The sequence below is a fragment of the Anabrus simplex genome, chromosome 1 (assembly GCF_040414725.1).
Source record: "Anabrus simplex isolate iqAnaSimp1 chromosome 1, ASM4041472v1, whole genome shotgun sequence".
In the NCBI taxonomy this organism is placed as follows: domain Eukaryota; kingdom Metazoa; phylum Arthropoda; class Insecta; order Orthoptera; family Tettigoniidae; genus Anabrus; species Anabrus simplex.
Window position 1 is genome coordinate 785190917 of NC_090265.1, and position 16690 is coordinate 785207606.

At 36.6% G+C, this 16690-nt stretch overlaps 1 protein-coding gene across 6 annotated transcripts in view; it reads left to right on the plus strand.

Annotated features, from left to right (window-relative positions):
* The window catches only part of LOC136857520 (V-type proton ATPase 116 kDa subunit a 1), a 581303-nt gene that overhangs the window by 507884 nt on the left and 56729 nt on the right, over positions 1-16690 (plus strand). For all 6 annotated transcript variants that reach the window (XM_067136242.2, XM_067136245.2, XM_067136244.2 and 3 more), the window contains 4 exons: positions 3281-3431; positions 9667-9806; positions 14224-14460; positions 16095-16207. In XM_067136242.2, the coding sequence (XP_066992343.2) occupies positions 3281-3431; positions 9667-9806; positions 14224-14460; positions 16095-16207 (641 nt within the window). The remainder of the gene's footprint in view (positions 1-3280; positions 3432-9666; positions 9807-14223; positions 14461-16094; positions 16208-16690) is intronic.

The following is a 16690-nucleotide window of genomic DNA, read 5'->3' on the forward strand; positions in this document are numbered from 1 at the left end:
ACCCACCAGCCATCCACTGGACTTATATTATAAAGATTTCTCTGCTTCTCTTACCCTATTATTCTCCTAGATAACATATTGTCCTCCATTCTCCTGACATGATTCCACCAATGAAGCTGGTTAATGCACGGAAGTTTCATCCATCTAATTTATTTCTAACTTAGTCTTAATTTCCTAATTCCAAGCACCCTCGTGCTACTGTTCGCACCATTCTGTACCTGTTGCTTCCAACTTATGAAAAGTACCCTGAGTCAATGTAGCTTCCATTCACATACAGCAAATTACGTCTGAAAACAGACCATGTAAAGATAATTTCAACTGAAATATTACTTCTTATATACATTTCCATTTATTTAGGAACAATCTCCTGTATTTACAGGCTGGCACTAAGAACAAGGTAAAATATATCAAATTTTTCTATACAGTTCTATCATCAGAACCCTTCCAACAAACCAGGTAGGGTGATGTTGAACAAGTCTTCACCATTGTTACCTGTCCAGAAATACCTTCTCTCTCACCACTCACTCCCAATTCCTCCTCTTCTCTCCACATCCTCTCTCAGCTGGTGTAACCATCTCTTTCTAGGTCTTCCCACTGGCCTTCTTCCTTCAACTGTTCTTTCTAGTTATGCACATGGCGTTCTTGTGCCAGGCATTCGCTTTACATGTCCTTAGCTTCTCTTGTATCGAGTCCATTTCCAGTTCCATTCTGATGTCATTCTTCTTTATATGGTCCTTGCATAGATTTTTGGAGGGTAGTATATATAGAAACTTCATTTCACATGCTTGCAATTTACTAACTTCTGTCAGTATCACAGTGTACGTGTTTCTAGACTGTATGTGAGAATGGACACAAAGTATGACTTATACAAAGTCATCTTGGTTCTCATAGGCACTTTGTTATGAGATTGTGGAAGTTGGAATTGGTAGCCACTCTGTTTACTATTTCTTTATCTGCAGTACCCCTGCTGGAAATCATATTCCCAAGGTATTTGAATACCTGTACACATTACATGTTTTCACCTATGGCAGCCAGTATCTTTCGTGCTTGTTTTCAGTGCAAGAGTTTTTGTTGTGCTAAATTTCATCTGATACTGTTTGAACTTTGCTATCCATTCATCCAGTCTAGTCTGTACCTCTGCCTCTGTCTCTCCCCAGATGGCTACATCGTCAGCAAACACCAGTATGTGTACTTTTCCATCTTGTTCTCTTTTCAGATTTTTAAGAATACTGTCCAGGACACTACTGAATAGCAGTGGTGAGAGTGATAGCAATATTAATTAATTCTATTATTTATTTATTTATTTATTTAGTTATTTATTTATAGGAGGTTTATTCTCCAATGCTTTACCTACCGTATTTCTCCAAATCCAAGACAACCCTGAATGGAAGATTTAATCAGGCTTAAATTGTGCTTTGTGAAATCATAATTTTATTTTTAACAAATCTCAAATTTTATTTGAGAAAAAATAAACACAAGTATGTACATCCTGCCTACTTCCTTACTCGTCATTAGAGGTATTGGATACTGCCTTTGAAAGTTCAGGGAATTCCTCTTCACAAACCCGCATTCATATCGCATCTTGTTTCATGGCCATTCCGATCTTGTGTTTTTTGCGCACATGCCTCACAATTTCATGTTCAATTTCTTTAAAGCGTCCTTGTTGTGGGCTACTGAATGCCTTTCTTGTACAGTACACAGTTTTAGATTATCTTTGTCTTCAGGCCAACACCAATCATTGGCGTATTTTCTTGCGGCTGCACAATTATTTTTCATTTCCATATGTTTAATAACCATTAACTTAAAATTGGCATCATAATATCGATAAGAACCCATTGAAAATTTGCCGGCAATATATGTGCCACGTGTCTGTACAATACGAAAATCCATCAGGAAAATATTTCTGTTGTCTATAAAACTGTTACTTTTACTCACCGTCAGGTATAACCAGCTGCCACCAGACGCACGTCCCGCTTGCCGGCTTTGGCCAGCTTCAGCGGCTAGCAATCAATGAGCTAGATGTGGACATTGAAGGTCAACCAGTTTTGTGCACCATGTTATAGCCATTCTGCCCTTGTGTTTTTTTTGCACAGCTCATACTTCACAATTTCATCTTCGACTTCATTAAAACGTCCTTGTTGCAGGTGAATGAATGCATTTTTTGTACAGTATGCATTTTTTAAGCTATCTCTGTCTTCATACTTACACCAAACATTGGCTTCAGTTATGCCTGTTTTCTTGCGGCTGCACAATTATTTTACATTTCTGCATGTTTAATAACCATTAACTTAAAATTGGCATCATGATATCTAAGAGAACCCTTTGAAAATTTGCTGGCATTACCTGTTACACGTGTCTCTACAATACCAATATAGTTGGTCTGTTATTGGACGTTATAAATTTTCCAGCTAACTCATTCCTGGTTGCTGGGCATTTCGCCCCAGTGTGCTAAGTTGGGCTCATCAGTTGGTAAATAGCACACCTACCAAGACACATGGCTAGTGCATACCGTGGAGGCCAATAACAGACCAACTATATTGGTATTATAAATTTACTCATTCGGAACAAATATTTCCGGTTCCCTATGGGAATCAGCATCTTTATCATCTCTACAAAACGACGATCCATAACAAAAGTATTCCTGCTGTCTATAAAACTTACTTTTACTAAGTGTCAGGTACTGTAGACATGTTATAACTCTGCAACTGAGCAGTCAAAGCCTTTCTAAGAATTCGAAAGTCGCATCCTTGCTATTCCAATTTGAATGAAATTGCCTGCACAGCTGGGGCTCGGAAGTACATTATGGTCGGCTGTACAGTTAGTTCAAGAGAGTAATGTTTTGATGCCTTCTGTGGATTTGGTAAACGCTTTGTAGAAGCTAGTAGAATGTCATTCTCTCTTTACTGTTATCCGAGAAGCGGTGACATTGCACGGAGGCACTGTACAATCAGCTGCCGTGGCTAGCGATGTATAGGCCTATTAAAGATGCGGATGTTGAAAGTTTTGTACATGCATGCACGCAGGGTGACGGGGAAGCAGCATGGTTACTGTGGTAGCTACCAGTGATTATTACTGTTAGGTCATGAATGCAAGGTGGCCCCATAATTTTCCACATGAAATTCTGAGAAAAACAGTCTTGGATTCGGAGAAATACAGTATATTAGACTACAAAAGGGTATTTTCTTGTAGGTATATTGATTTATCATTGTTTTTGTTCATTCATTCATTCTTTTTCTAAATTTATAAGATTTCTATTAGGCAATTAACTTGTGTTTTACAGAAAGCATGTGGAAGCTCTATTCCATCATTTCTCAATGTAATTCAGACATCAGAGATGCCACCAACTTTCAACCGCACCAACAAGTTCACAAAAGGTTTCCAGGCTTTGATTGATGCATATGGTGTGTCTAGCTACAGAGAAGTTAACCCAGGTGAGACCCTTAAATGATCTGCAGTGTTGTGCATGGGAGAAGTATTAAATATAACTTAAAAGCTTTTTAGTTTGTCCAACACCCAAGTTCAGTACAAATATTACACTATAATGTACTTGTAAAAAACACATTATTAAACAAGGAATAAAGATACACACTATTAAACAAAGAATGACATGTTTCATTCTTAAAGAAGAACATCATCAGATTCTATGAAGTTACGCTCAATATATGGAAATATTTATGTTGATTTCTGTCCAAACACCTAGGAATTTGAAAATTCGCTTTAGATTTTTCTGCATAGATGACGTGGGATATTGTTGTGACAAAAGCTGCTACTAAAGGTAATACTATTGTGTTGATAGAAAGGCGAGATTATATTGAAAAGACTAAGAATTTTCTAACGAGCAATAATTTTGAATTGGTAAAGAAAGATCCCACGTCATCTATGCAGAAAAACTTGAAGGAATTCTCAGTAACATAACTTTTTTTTATTAGACTCCAAGGATACTAACTGTCTAGTTAATATGAGCCCAGAGATACCTACTTTAAGGGTGCCACAAAAATTCATCAGCAAGAAATTCATGTTAGACCAATAGTTAATTTCAGAAATAGTCCAGTATATAAGACGGCCAAATATATACAAAGATTTTTAAAAGAACACTATAAGTTTAATAACCAGACACACCCAATTGATACTATTGACTTTTTTAACAGAATCAAAAACATTGAGCTAACAGACAACTACACAATACATAGTTTGGATATCAAAGATATATACTCCAATATTCTTATCATAGATACTATAAAAAATAGTAAGAGAGAATTTAATGGAACACAGCAAATTAAGTAAGGTGGAAATTGAAAAATGTTTAACATTACTAGAATTTACTTTGGAAAATAACCAGCAATATTTTGGTTTTGATAAAGAAATTTACAAACAATCTAAAGGCCTAACAATGGGTTTGCCAGCTTCACTTAATTTAGCACACATATTCATGGATTGTATGGAATATAATAATATAGCGGATAAAATAGATGGATTGATTACTTGGTTAAGATATGGAAATTCTAAGTTCCCATGGAGGGAATTAGATATTTTTCCACCAATAGAGCATATTTTGGATATTTTGGTTAAGATATGTCGATGATATATTTGTTATTATCGATGAACAAAAGATGAAACATGATTGACTAGTAGAGTATTTAAATACTTTGGATAAACAAGTGCATTTTACAGTGGAATCCGAGAATGATGGAACTTCAAGTTATTTGAGTTATTTAGATTTAACATTTACTAGAAGTTCTGGTTATTTTGATTTTCAAATTTTCAGAAAGGCTATTCAAAGAGATACTATAATCAGAAATGACTCCAATCATCCAGGTCAACATAAAAAAGCAATATTTTACAGCTTAATTAACAGAGCTATGAATATACCTATGTCTAAGAAGAATTATAATAGAGAGATAAATATAATGCACTGAATTGCTTGTAACAAAGGATACTCCAGAAAATTTATTGATAGAATGATAAATAAAGTGAAAAATGAACCAAAAAGAACTTCAGTTAAAAGATCAAAAGGAGAAAAAGAAATATGCAGTTCTAACTTTTTGGAATAAGCACTCTTATCTACTGGCTAAAATTTTGAGATAAATGAACATCAATGTTGCACACAAAACTGAAAATAACACTAAGATAATTTTCAATTCAGATAAAATTGAGAATAAATGTATATTTAATAAGTCAGGAATTTACAAATTGACATGTCAAACATGTAGGCAGCGATACATAGAACAGTCTGGAAGAAGTTTGGCTATAAGATACAAAGAACATATTAATGCAGTCAAACATAAAAGATATTTGGCAATGGGAGAGCATATGGTTGAAAAGAATCATAAATTTACAGACATTTCTATTACATGGAATTAACACATTTCGCCAAAAATGGAAAATTCATGAATGTTTTAGAAAGTTTCAAAATTTATCTTAAAAAAAGAGGCCTTTGAATCAAGTTTGAATGAAAGAAGTACAGATGAGAACCCATTGTATAAACTAGTGTTTAATCATATAAGGAAGAAGAATAAAACAGAAGAAAACTTGAAGATCTTAAATTTATTTAGGTATTCTAATTCAACCAAATATTAAAATTTTATGTAATGATAATTTTCATAATATTTCACTAATGTTTGTTTGTTCGTTGATATGCTTCATATTGGATCACCGGCTTGAGGTGTTTTAGTGAACAGCAATGCAATAGAATGGAATATGGAATATAATAAAATAGAATAAAATAAAATAGTGGATAAAATAGATGGATTGATTACATGGTTAAGTTACTTCTTCTTCTTTTGCTACATTTTTTTCCCACACCTGTGGGGTTGGGGGTGCGAACTGTGTCGCATATATGGATTTGGCCCTGTTTTACGGCCAGATGCCCTTCCCGACACCAACCCTATATTGCATGTTTCTGTGATGAATGGTAGTGTGGTATGTTGTCTGAATATGATGAGGAGAGTGTTAGGACAGACACATACACCCACTCCCCCAGCCAGGAGAATTAATCAGAAGCGATTAAAATCCCCGTCCTGGCCAGGAATCGAACCCGGGACCCTCTGAACCGAAGGCCAGTACGCTGACCATTCAGCCAACAAGTCAGACTACATGGTTAAGGTACATCGATGATATATTTGTTATTATCGATGAACAAAAGATAAAACCTAATGGACTATTAGAGTAAGTTATTTAAATAGTTTGGATAAACAAGTGCATTTTACAGTGGAATCTGAGAATGATGGATCTTTCACTTATTTAGATTTAACAATACTTCTTTAAATTGCGGACTAAACAAAATATAGTGTTATATTGCTTTTTTATTCTTTGATTGGACTTCACTGATGGAGGGAATGTGCCATATTCCTGAAACACGTATGAATAAATAAATAGGTTTCAATTATAAAACATATTTTTAGTAGTTTTTTAATAGATTTAGACAAGTCAGTATAGGATCAAATCAAATACCTATAATGGTTAAGTTTATCTCGGTATATTGTAGAAATGTATATATTTTTGAAACTTTCCCTTAAGTAGTATATATAGTACTCATTATTTACGTACCTATTTTTAATACCAACAATCAACATCTATACCTATTTTTAACGTACTCTCCGTACAATGTGTATTATATAGATGGTACGATTTTTTTTACGTGTGATTATTTTTATTAATACCATTACTGTTATTATTGTTAATGGTGTTTTCGTATTATTGTCATCAGTACTTATTATTAACAGTGTTCTAGGTTAATACTGATTAAGTGAAAGGGAGTATATCCCTAACTTGGCAGAATAAATAAAACATTTTATTCTTCTTCTCCTTCTTGTTTCATTTCGGTCAACTAAGTACCACGTCATTTCAACTGTTTCCTTTGAGCTTTAATGTTGGTCCAGTATTCCTTCATTCATAGACGGTGTTGCTCCTTTCGCTCTCTCGTCCATGCCTTTCCCGTATTCAGCTTTGGCTTTGGTTGGAAACTCTGATGTTCTTGGAGTTTTTTCTTTTAAGTGGGTCATGCTCCTGGATATCTTCAAATGAGATCCCAGTCTCCTGCAGATCCTTCTGTACCTCAATGAACCATGCCTCCCTTTTCCTTATTCTCTTGGAGGAAAGTGAAATGCGGTTTGTTAACCATGTTAACTTCATTCGGGCCATTGTCCATAAAAAGTAATCCTCCTTTTCCGCATCACATCTGTTATATTCTCCACATATGAGTACAACTCTTAGTTGTGCAGTCTCCTAAACTCACCATTGTCTTTGACTGGACCTAAGGTTTTCCTCAAAATCTTCCTTTCCTTAGCCTCCAATTTCTCCATCATGCCTTTTTTGTTCATGAGGAGACATTCTGCTGCATATAGAGTATCTGGACGGATGACAGTGCAGTAGTATTTGATTTTTTCATTCAGAGATATACAGTATATATATCTTTTGTTATAGACATTTTTAGTCAGATGGTAAGCCATTTCAATTTTCATTCATGCGTGATGCAAAGGCTTCTTTTTCAGATGTTTTAGTTTCTACCCATTCACCAAGATACTTACATTTTTCAACCTGCTTGACTTTCCCATGAGTCCCTTCTAGCTCACTTGGCGCCAGTTTGATGTTTGTAATGAATTTCATTTTCTCAAAGGAGATCTGGAGGCCCACCTTTGCAGCTTGTGTTTGAAGCTTATTGATCTACTTTGTGGCCACATCCAAGAAATCAGCGAAAACTGCAAGATCGTCTGCAAATGCTAGACAGTCAATTGAAAGGTTCTTGTTCCTGTGGCCTAGTCTGACTCTGCTTTTGACTCCTTCATAACTCGTTTCTCTAAGCCATTCACGAATCACTTCGTATTTCAAAGGCATCTGATTTCTCCCCTCTGAACTTCACTTTTGAGATGCTGGTGAGAGTCTGTTGGATGATCACTCTTGTTTTACCGTCTAAGCCAAATTCCTCTAAGATCTGAATTAAGGTTGTTCTGTCAATTGAATCACGTGTGATTAGTTTTCTTTTAACCATTTTGCTAAAAAATGCAGGGAAAAAATGGAAAATGTAAATCACATTATTCATCAGTTGTGCACGGTCAACAAAGTTAGCTGATAACTTATAAAGAAATGTGCCTAACAAAGTTGTAATGCCAGCATCCAGATTTAAAATGTTTGGAAGTAGAGCTTGTGTCATCTGTTGAATATTCGTGTAACTACTTGAACTCAGAGAGCCGGTAACTTTTTAAAGTATTGTTCAAGCCCATAAATGGGTTTCCGCCCACAAGGATATCGACACGTAACCTGTATGTGAGATTCACTTAGATAAAGTTTGCACAAACGATATTTTTGTATTGCACAAATCTCTACTAAAAATCTTGCTCCACATGCCAACTGGTCGAGAGAGTTGCCGGGTTCCATACCTGTTATGTAAGATTAAGTACTAAAATGTGATGTAGATTTGTTTTAAGTACTATCTGCGCACTTTTTAGTGATAGATTTGTGTACCGGTTTGAGGAGTAAAGGGGGAGCACTTCCGGTTCCGTTAGTACTGCCAACTGAATGGAAATGAAATCTGAATTGAATCGATAATATGATCAATCGATATGAATTTTCTAAACCTTTGTTATTTCAAGCCAACAACTGTGTCACACACATATTATATAACATTTCTGGATGCGAATCTTATTCCTAGAGTGAATTCTATAGTTTGGCTTTGCTGTGTGAATAACAACAATACTAGTATGTAAAGTGTACGCCAGACGTCACACAGTGATGCATAAGCGATTCATAGTTTGTGTTTCAAAGATTGCCAGTATGAATCTCGAAAATCGCCGAAGTAGACTGCTTCAGCACTAGGGTGTAAATCTATCGCTAAAAAGTGCGCATATAGTAGCTTACACCATTTTTATTATCCTATTGCCCAGTGGCGACTCGTGAGGTATGATTTAAGGGGTCACACAGACAAGAGCAGAACTAAACTAAACTAAACTAAATAAATAAATTCAGAGATGCCAAATTAGTCCTGCAGGAATGAAGTTACAGACACAAGGGTGACGTATTTGAGAGCCTTCAAATATTACCAGACTGAACCGGGTTCGAACCTGCCAACTTGAGCTCAGAAGGCTAGTGCTCTACCATCTGAAGTACTCAGCCTGACATCATCATCATCATCATCATCATCATCATCCCTTGGATCATTTAACTTTACAACAATGTTATGAATACACAGAAAAGTGAACTGCAATGTACAGAATAGAGTACGTTGTTTAGTAAATATTCAATTAAATACACTAAGCATATTGTATAGTAAACAATGACTTTACAAAAGAAAATTTAATGTGTCCTCATATTCAATACATACATTTTAATTTCTACCTGGGAAGCAAGGAGGCTCATATCTTATAAGTGGGTAGGAGTGAGGGCACGTGACCCTGTGCACATAGAGAGCAGCTGCCACTGCTAGTGCCTATTTTCATCATTTATAAATGCCTACTTTTGTTATTTTACTGCCTACCTTCCTAAATTTTAAGTGTTCATTTGCCTGACTATTTTAGCCGAAATAAATGCTTGAACTTCCAGGCTGTTGTTATTATTATTATTATTATTATTATTATTATTATTATTATTATTATTATTATTATTATTATTATTATTATTATTATTATTATTATTATCATCATAATTATTATTATTTTTATCATCTGTTTCTAGCCTTGTACACAACTGTCACATTCCCATTCCTGTTCGCAATCATGTTTGGTGATGCTGGTCATGGACTGATTGTAACACTATCTGCACTTTATATGGTTCTTTGGGAGCAGAAGTTGTCTAAGCAGAAGTCCAAGAGTGAGGTCAGTACTATTTATTTGCAATACTATTTTATATTACTTACTGGTAACCTTTATTCTATTCTTCAGAGGCCATTCTCCTCATTAACCCCATCGACAGTACTGGTATCCCAATTTTAAATCATTTTACATCATTCCAGGCCATGTAATGCCTGATCATAGCAAGAAATAGCTCTGCTCTGCCCTTCCTCTTATCAACAGACTCTCTCACACACTCTTTGTACACAGTGTCACCACCTTTGACATAGCATCGTGCTTGCTTTGGAGCGATGTAGATTGTGTTGCACTGGTACCAAGCACTCGTGCGATCCTTCACTGCTGACATTTATGACTAAAGCAGTGAAGTGCTGTGTTTGTGTGCCAGTTAGTTATATAGAAACAGTGCATCAATATGGGCTGAAGCGAAGACATGACAGATTGGTGGAATGGAGCTCTTGTGTTTGGAAATGCATATGACTGTACAGTGAATGAAGTTGCCAGATTTCTTTGTGTATCAATGGGGACTCTCCAATGGGTCTACCAAGAATGGTACCGGTATACCACTTGCAGCCATGAAACATGGCATAAGAACTGTGGTAGTACAAAGACCCTAACGACAGGGACCAGAGACGAGTGTTAAATGTTGTCAATGAAAATAGGTTTCAAACCCGATAGGAATTGCTGCTATCAGTGAATGAAAGTCCACCCTGATCACTTTCTGAGTGAACATTGCAAAGACAACTGCATGCAGTGTACATTTGAAGTTAGGTACCTCAAAGAGGTCATTGCTCACAGCTAAACATAAAGTCGAACGTCTTTGAAGGGCCAAACAACACCGAACGTGGACAGTAGCAGACTGGAGGCAAGTAGTGTGATGCAATAAGTCATGATTTTATCTGTTTTCAAATAATTCAAGGCATCCAGTGTAATGAAGGCCCAATGAGGTGTTTGCCCTGCACTGTGTGTGTAGGGTGTAATTTAGGCCAGACGTGTTTTTGTCAGGTTTTAGGGGTTGTTTTTCATACTATGACTTGGACGTTCTCATTCAGGTCACCGTGAACATAAACCAGGATGTTTATTTCAACATTCTCAAAGATTAATTATTACCCTTCATTCAACATGTTTGTGATTGGTATACTATGGACACTCTAATTTTTGGGGCCAATGACCTTAGATGTTAGGCCCCTTTAAACGACAAGCATCATCATCATCATCATCACTCTGATTTTCCAAGATGGCAACAGCCTTGTTCACAGGGCTGCATGCATACATGACTGGTTTGTCAAACTCATCGACATCTTGTCACACTCAATTCAATCTATAATTCAAAGGAGGAGGTGTTCCACCTGATCAATGCAAGATTAAAAGTTAAATTATATTTTCTGTTTAAAACACTAATACTAGTTTGACTCTCTAATTAAATACTGCAATAGCACTTTTTGAAGTAAAGAAATTGATGATGATGTTTGTTGTTTAAAGGGACCTAACACCTAGGTCATCAGCCCCTAACAATAAGAGGTGAACAAAATGAAAATTAAAACTTCAAAATTTATCTACTGACTAGAATCTGAAATTAATGATGATGGAAAAATGATAGTGAAACATAAACAATCAGTGGATCCAATTCACAAAGCCTGAATTACCGGGATGATGCATAATTATCTAAAGGGTTTGAAAATCCAGGTCGCCAGCCCCTCATAATGGTACTAATCACTGGGAGGTGGAACCATGGTTTTTCTCATATAGTGGTACTAGTCAAAGGTAACATAGACTCATGGTGTTTCTCTAATGCTGTTACTAATCACAGGATATGTAGACCTATCATATGTCGCACACAGTGGCATCACTCACAGGTAACACAAACCCATGGTGTTTCGCACATAAGGGTACCACTCACAAGCAATGCAGACCCATGGTGCTCCACACATAGTGGGACTAATCATGGGTGCTGGTATTGCCATGGTGTCCCTCACTAAGTGGAACTAATCGCAGGCAACGTATACTCATGATGTTGCTAACATAGTGCTACTAATCATAGGCAATGTAGACCCACGGTGTATGACATATTATGGTAACAACCACAGGTAATACAAACACATGGTATTCATCATATATTGGAACTACTCTCAGGTAACGCACATCCATGGTTTTCGCACATAGTGGTAGTTACCATGGGTGCCAGCCAAACCTGTGTTTTTTCTCACATAGTGGTACTAATCACAGGCAACATACACCCACGGTGTTTCTCATAAAGTGGTACTACTCATAGGTAGCGCAGATCTATTCTGAACCCAGGGGAACCGACACATTCCAGCACAGCGTTACGGCACATGGATATTAGTTCACGCAACCGAATGTCCGCTCTCCCGCTTCGGTGGAATACACACGATCATAGGCCCTACTAACCACAGAACTATGGGGTTCCTCACATAAAGGTACTACTCATTGGTAACGTAGATCCTTGGTGTTCGACACATGGTGGTACTAACTGCAGGTAACGTCGATCCATGGTGTTCCTCATATAATGGTACCAAGCACAAGTACTTTCATGGTTCTAAGACAATCATCCCTTGGTTGCGCCTTTTAGACACCTCTTATGACAGGCAGGGGATACCGCTGGTTTACTCTTTGTCTATAATAATAATGTTATTTGCTTTACGTCCCACTAACTACTTTTACGGTCTTCGGAGACGCCGATATGCCAGAATTTAGTCCCACAGGAGTTCTTTTACGTGCCAGTAAATCTACCAACACGAGGCTGTCGTATTTGAGCACCTTCAAATACCACCGGACTGAGCCAGGATCGAACCTGCCAAGTTGGGGTTAGAAGGCCAGTGCCTTGACCGTCTGAGCCATTCAGCCCGGCGTACTCTTTGTCTGCAACCCCCCATCCACAGGGGGTGAAGTAAAGAAATTGTTAAAGAATTATTTAAGCTTGTTTCTGCTTCCCAACTTCATTAGGAGGGCCGATATCGACACTCGTAGATCTTCAGTCTTTATGTGGGATAAGAGTAGGATAAGAAGGAAGCAAGATAAGTACAGGAAAAGGGAAGAAATATACAAAGATAATAATACAGGTGGTAAAAGAATAGGAACACATATATAATTTGATCAATTAGAACCAGGGCTTGATTTGAGGTGCAACTGATACCTCTCTTTAGGGAAAAGACATTACAATAGTTAAAATCATTTATTTATTCACATATTTCTCTGTTGTTAGTGAGTGGGCCTGGTCTACTACTTGTTACACTTCACGAAAAAGAATCTTCGCAGGTCATAACGATCGATTATGATGTGAAGCTAGGATGGTTTGTTGTGCGTTACTATTGAGTACTGTGATAGCGACTAAATCACTGAAGCGGGTGGTAGTGTGGCTTGAAGGCCTCCTCAAAAAGATAACTGAAACTAATTTCATTCTGGACTTGAGCTTGATGGCTGATGCATTACAAGAGCTCTCAGATTTAAGTGAAGCTTTTGCAACATCGCAACGTTCATCTAAGCTATGCTAACAAAAAGTTAAAAATTACAGCTGCTTTATACGAGGAAAGAAAATCAGTTCCAGGATTTTACTCATCGATGGCTCAAGAAGCAGTAAAGAACTTGTGTTTTTTCAGAGTTCCTCTTCTAACTGTGAAACGTTTTACAAGGCACTTAAAACATCTAGTGAAACAAGACTGGTCAGTGAAAATGACTTTGAGTTTGCTGACACCATCAAAATAATAGATGAAAAAAACTGGACACAAAATGTCCCAGTAATGTTTTGGGGAAAAATGAAATGAGGAAACTTGCCTCCAAGTTCAAACTCAATGAAAGGCAACTAATTACAGGATTCCAGAAAGTTCCTGGAAAGTCTCACGCCATTGAAACAGTCAATCAATTTAATAGTCATATCGTTGAGTGAATGTGAAAGAGGTTTCTCACAGACGAACCTCATTATCATACCATTGAGATCATCGGTGAATATTGCAACAGTTTCTGGTCTGTTGTTTGTAAAGATCAATGGACTTCCCCTTTGGCTCTTTACCCCAGCTAAGTATTTTGACTCTTGGCTTGTGTCTGGACACTATTCAGCATTAGCCATCAAGAGTAAGGAGAGGTCAAGAGACAAAAATTATGATGGAAACATGTTGAAAGTTTGGACAATATTTTAGAATCGCCAGGCAACTTAAACAGTCATGAAACTGTGGTTTTTACTGCTTTCATTACTTTAGTACAAGTTTTTGTACTTGTTTTGCAAAATAAAATGTTCAAGTTTTTATATAATCAAAGATATTTTTTTCAGGCCAGTAATTACAATTACCTCTTCAGAAGATTACATTTCCGGCACCTCTATTTCTAGAAATTGAGCACTGCTTAGAAGTGATGTGAGCTGATGTTACAGTGAATTAATATGTTTTATTCCTATTCTGAGTTTAAAAAGTTAATGACTAATTTGTTTCAGATCTGGAATATCTTCTTTGGTGGTCGTTACATCATTCTTCTCATGGGAGTATTTTCTATATATACTGGTATTGTTTATAATGACTTCTTCTCTAAATCATTCAACATATTCGGCTCTAAATGGCATAACAATTACGATGAAGGAACACTTCAAAACAATAGTCTCTTCATGTTGGACCCAAACTCTACCGCCTATGATGGTGAGCCCTATCCACTAGGAGTGGATCCCGTGTGGCAGGTTAGTTACATGTTTAAATATAGTAGTTGTAGTAGTATTAGTTGTAGTAGTAGTGGAAGTAGTCATAACAGTAGTTAACCTGTCAACATAGGGTGTACATTTACTTGTCAGGTGAGAACATGCTGATCTGTAGGTGCCTTACAATGGCAGGAATGTCTATCTGTGTTCCCATAAATGTAGAGATTGAAATTCCTGTCATGACTCCATATTGCTTTCTTAGTTTTTCATGAATATGATATGTGATGATTTTTCTTTGAGTTCACAATATTTTGAACAGATGTTGGTTGGTAGCTGTATTTCTGCTGTTCTTATAAAGCATGGCTATTTAGATATATCATGATTATAGAGGTTACAAATATCAATTGAGACAACTGCCATGTAAATGTAAACACAACATCATGGCTAACTTCAGTGAAGCTGTACATGTTACAATACTGTGTTTACCTGCCTATAACACCTCCCCCCCTAATTTTCAACATAAAAATAGGTGAAAATTTAATATGATGTATGTTAGATTTCCATGGCTTAAAAGCAGAAAAAGGAACATCTAGAATCTTCAAATCAACACACAAAATATGTTATTAGCACATTTAAATAGTTTTGATCCAGCCCTGCCCAGCTGACTGGCCACATGACTAAATGCTGTGTTTGTGCCACACCTGCACAACACCATACAGAGTTCAAGGCTGCACAGCGTTGCAGTGTACGAAGTTTTGCAATGAACTGGTGAAATTCGAACACTTTGTTGGTATAATCCGATGGAAGCCGCTGGCACAGTGATGTCCTTCTCTGTAAACTGAGTTTGGTGCATAAAGTGTTCTGACCAACCTCTGCTTGGTTTAAAATCCTTCCCTACAATAAAAAAATTTTGTGCAATTTCACGCACTATAAACTGCAGCATTTCATGATTTACAGCATTGCCGTTGTCTCTTGCTTCTCTATCCACTCCAGAACTTTTATATCCATATTTTTGTATTTTTCTTTCTCACACTGTGGATGGAATTAGATTGCTTTTTCCTCCTAATAATTTGTCTCTCTTGTTACGCCAATAACGAATCGTACATGGCTGCACTTTGTATTTACGACTCACCACTCTCGCTTCATTTTCTGCAGCATATTCTAACACATTCAACTTGAAGGATGCTGTAAAACTTGTTCTCTTACTCATTTTCAGTCCTGCTTCTGTAATAGTTGTTTCCTAATTACACAATACTGTACATGTGGCTGCCCGGCTTTGTGGGATATGGAGCTCAGAAGCTAGAAAGGCATCAAGAAATTAAGTGTTAGGGAAGAGAGATACCACAGCCAAGGCCAGTGCACATGTGGTGCAGAAGCACAGGATTTTCTGTTAACCAAAATATTGCCCTTTCTGCCTGGTCACTTGAAAGATTTTTTGTGATTTCTTTCTCTGATTATTTTTTCCCTCGCATTAATAATCAGAAATTAAGTGGGATGTTATAGGTGAGTTAATACGGTATGTTTTTAAAATTATAATGATTTCAGCAATGGTTCATCTGGGGCAAGTGGTACTGAATTATCTTCAAGTAGTATTATCAGTAGCTTTTTGAAATAATTATATTGAATAGAATAGAATTTATTGTTATTAAACAATGTACATTCTCTTTTTCTTTCAGCTTGCCACAGCCAACAAGATCGTGTTTCTCAACACGTATAAAATGAAGCTCTCGATAATCTTTGGTGTGGTACACATGATATTTGGCGTGTGTATGAGTCTTGTAAACCACATGTGAGTACAAATAATTGTTAATTCACTTAACTGATCTTCAATTAGGGTTGTCCCCCAGGTGACACATTCCCTATGAACTACTTACCTAGATTTTTTCCCTTGATAAATTATTCCAATCCCTTATTCCCCATCCTATAAATTAATATTTGTTCCGATTTGTCCTCTTGAATTCCAACTTTATCTTCATTTTCTTTTTTTCTACTTTTAAAAACACCACTCAAACTTATTTGTCTACTAATGTCATTCCATGTCATTTCTCCAGTGATAGCACGGAACATACCACTTATTACAAATTACAAAAATCTACACTTGGGGAAAATATTTGTTTATAGGAAAGGGAGTTAGGGATTGGAATAACTTACCAAGGCAGATGTTCAATAAATTTCCAATTTCTTTGAAATCATTTAAGAAAAGGCTTGGAAAACAAAAGATAGGGAATCTGTCACCTTGGGAATTGCCCTAAATGCAGATCAATATTGATTG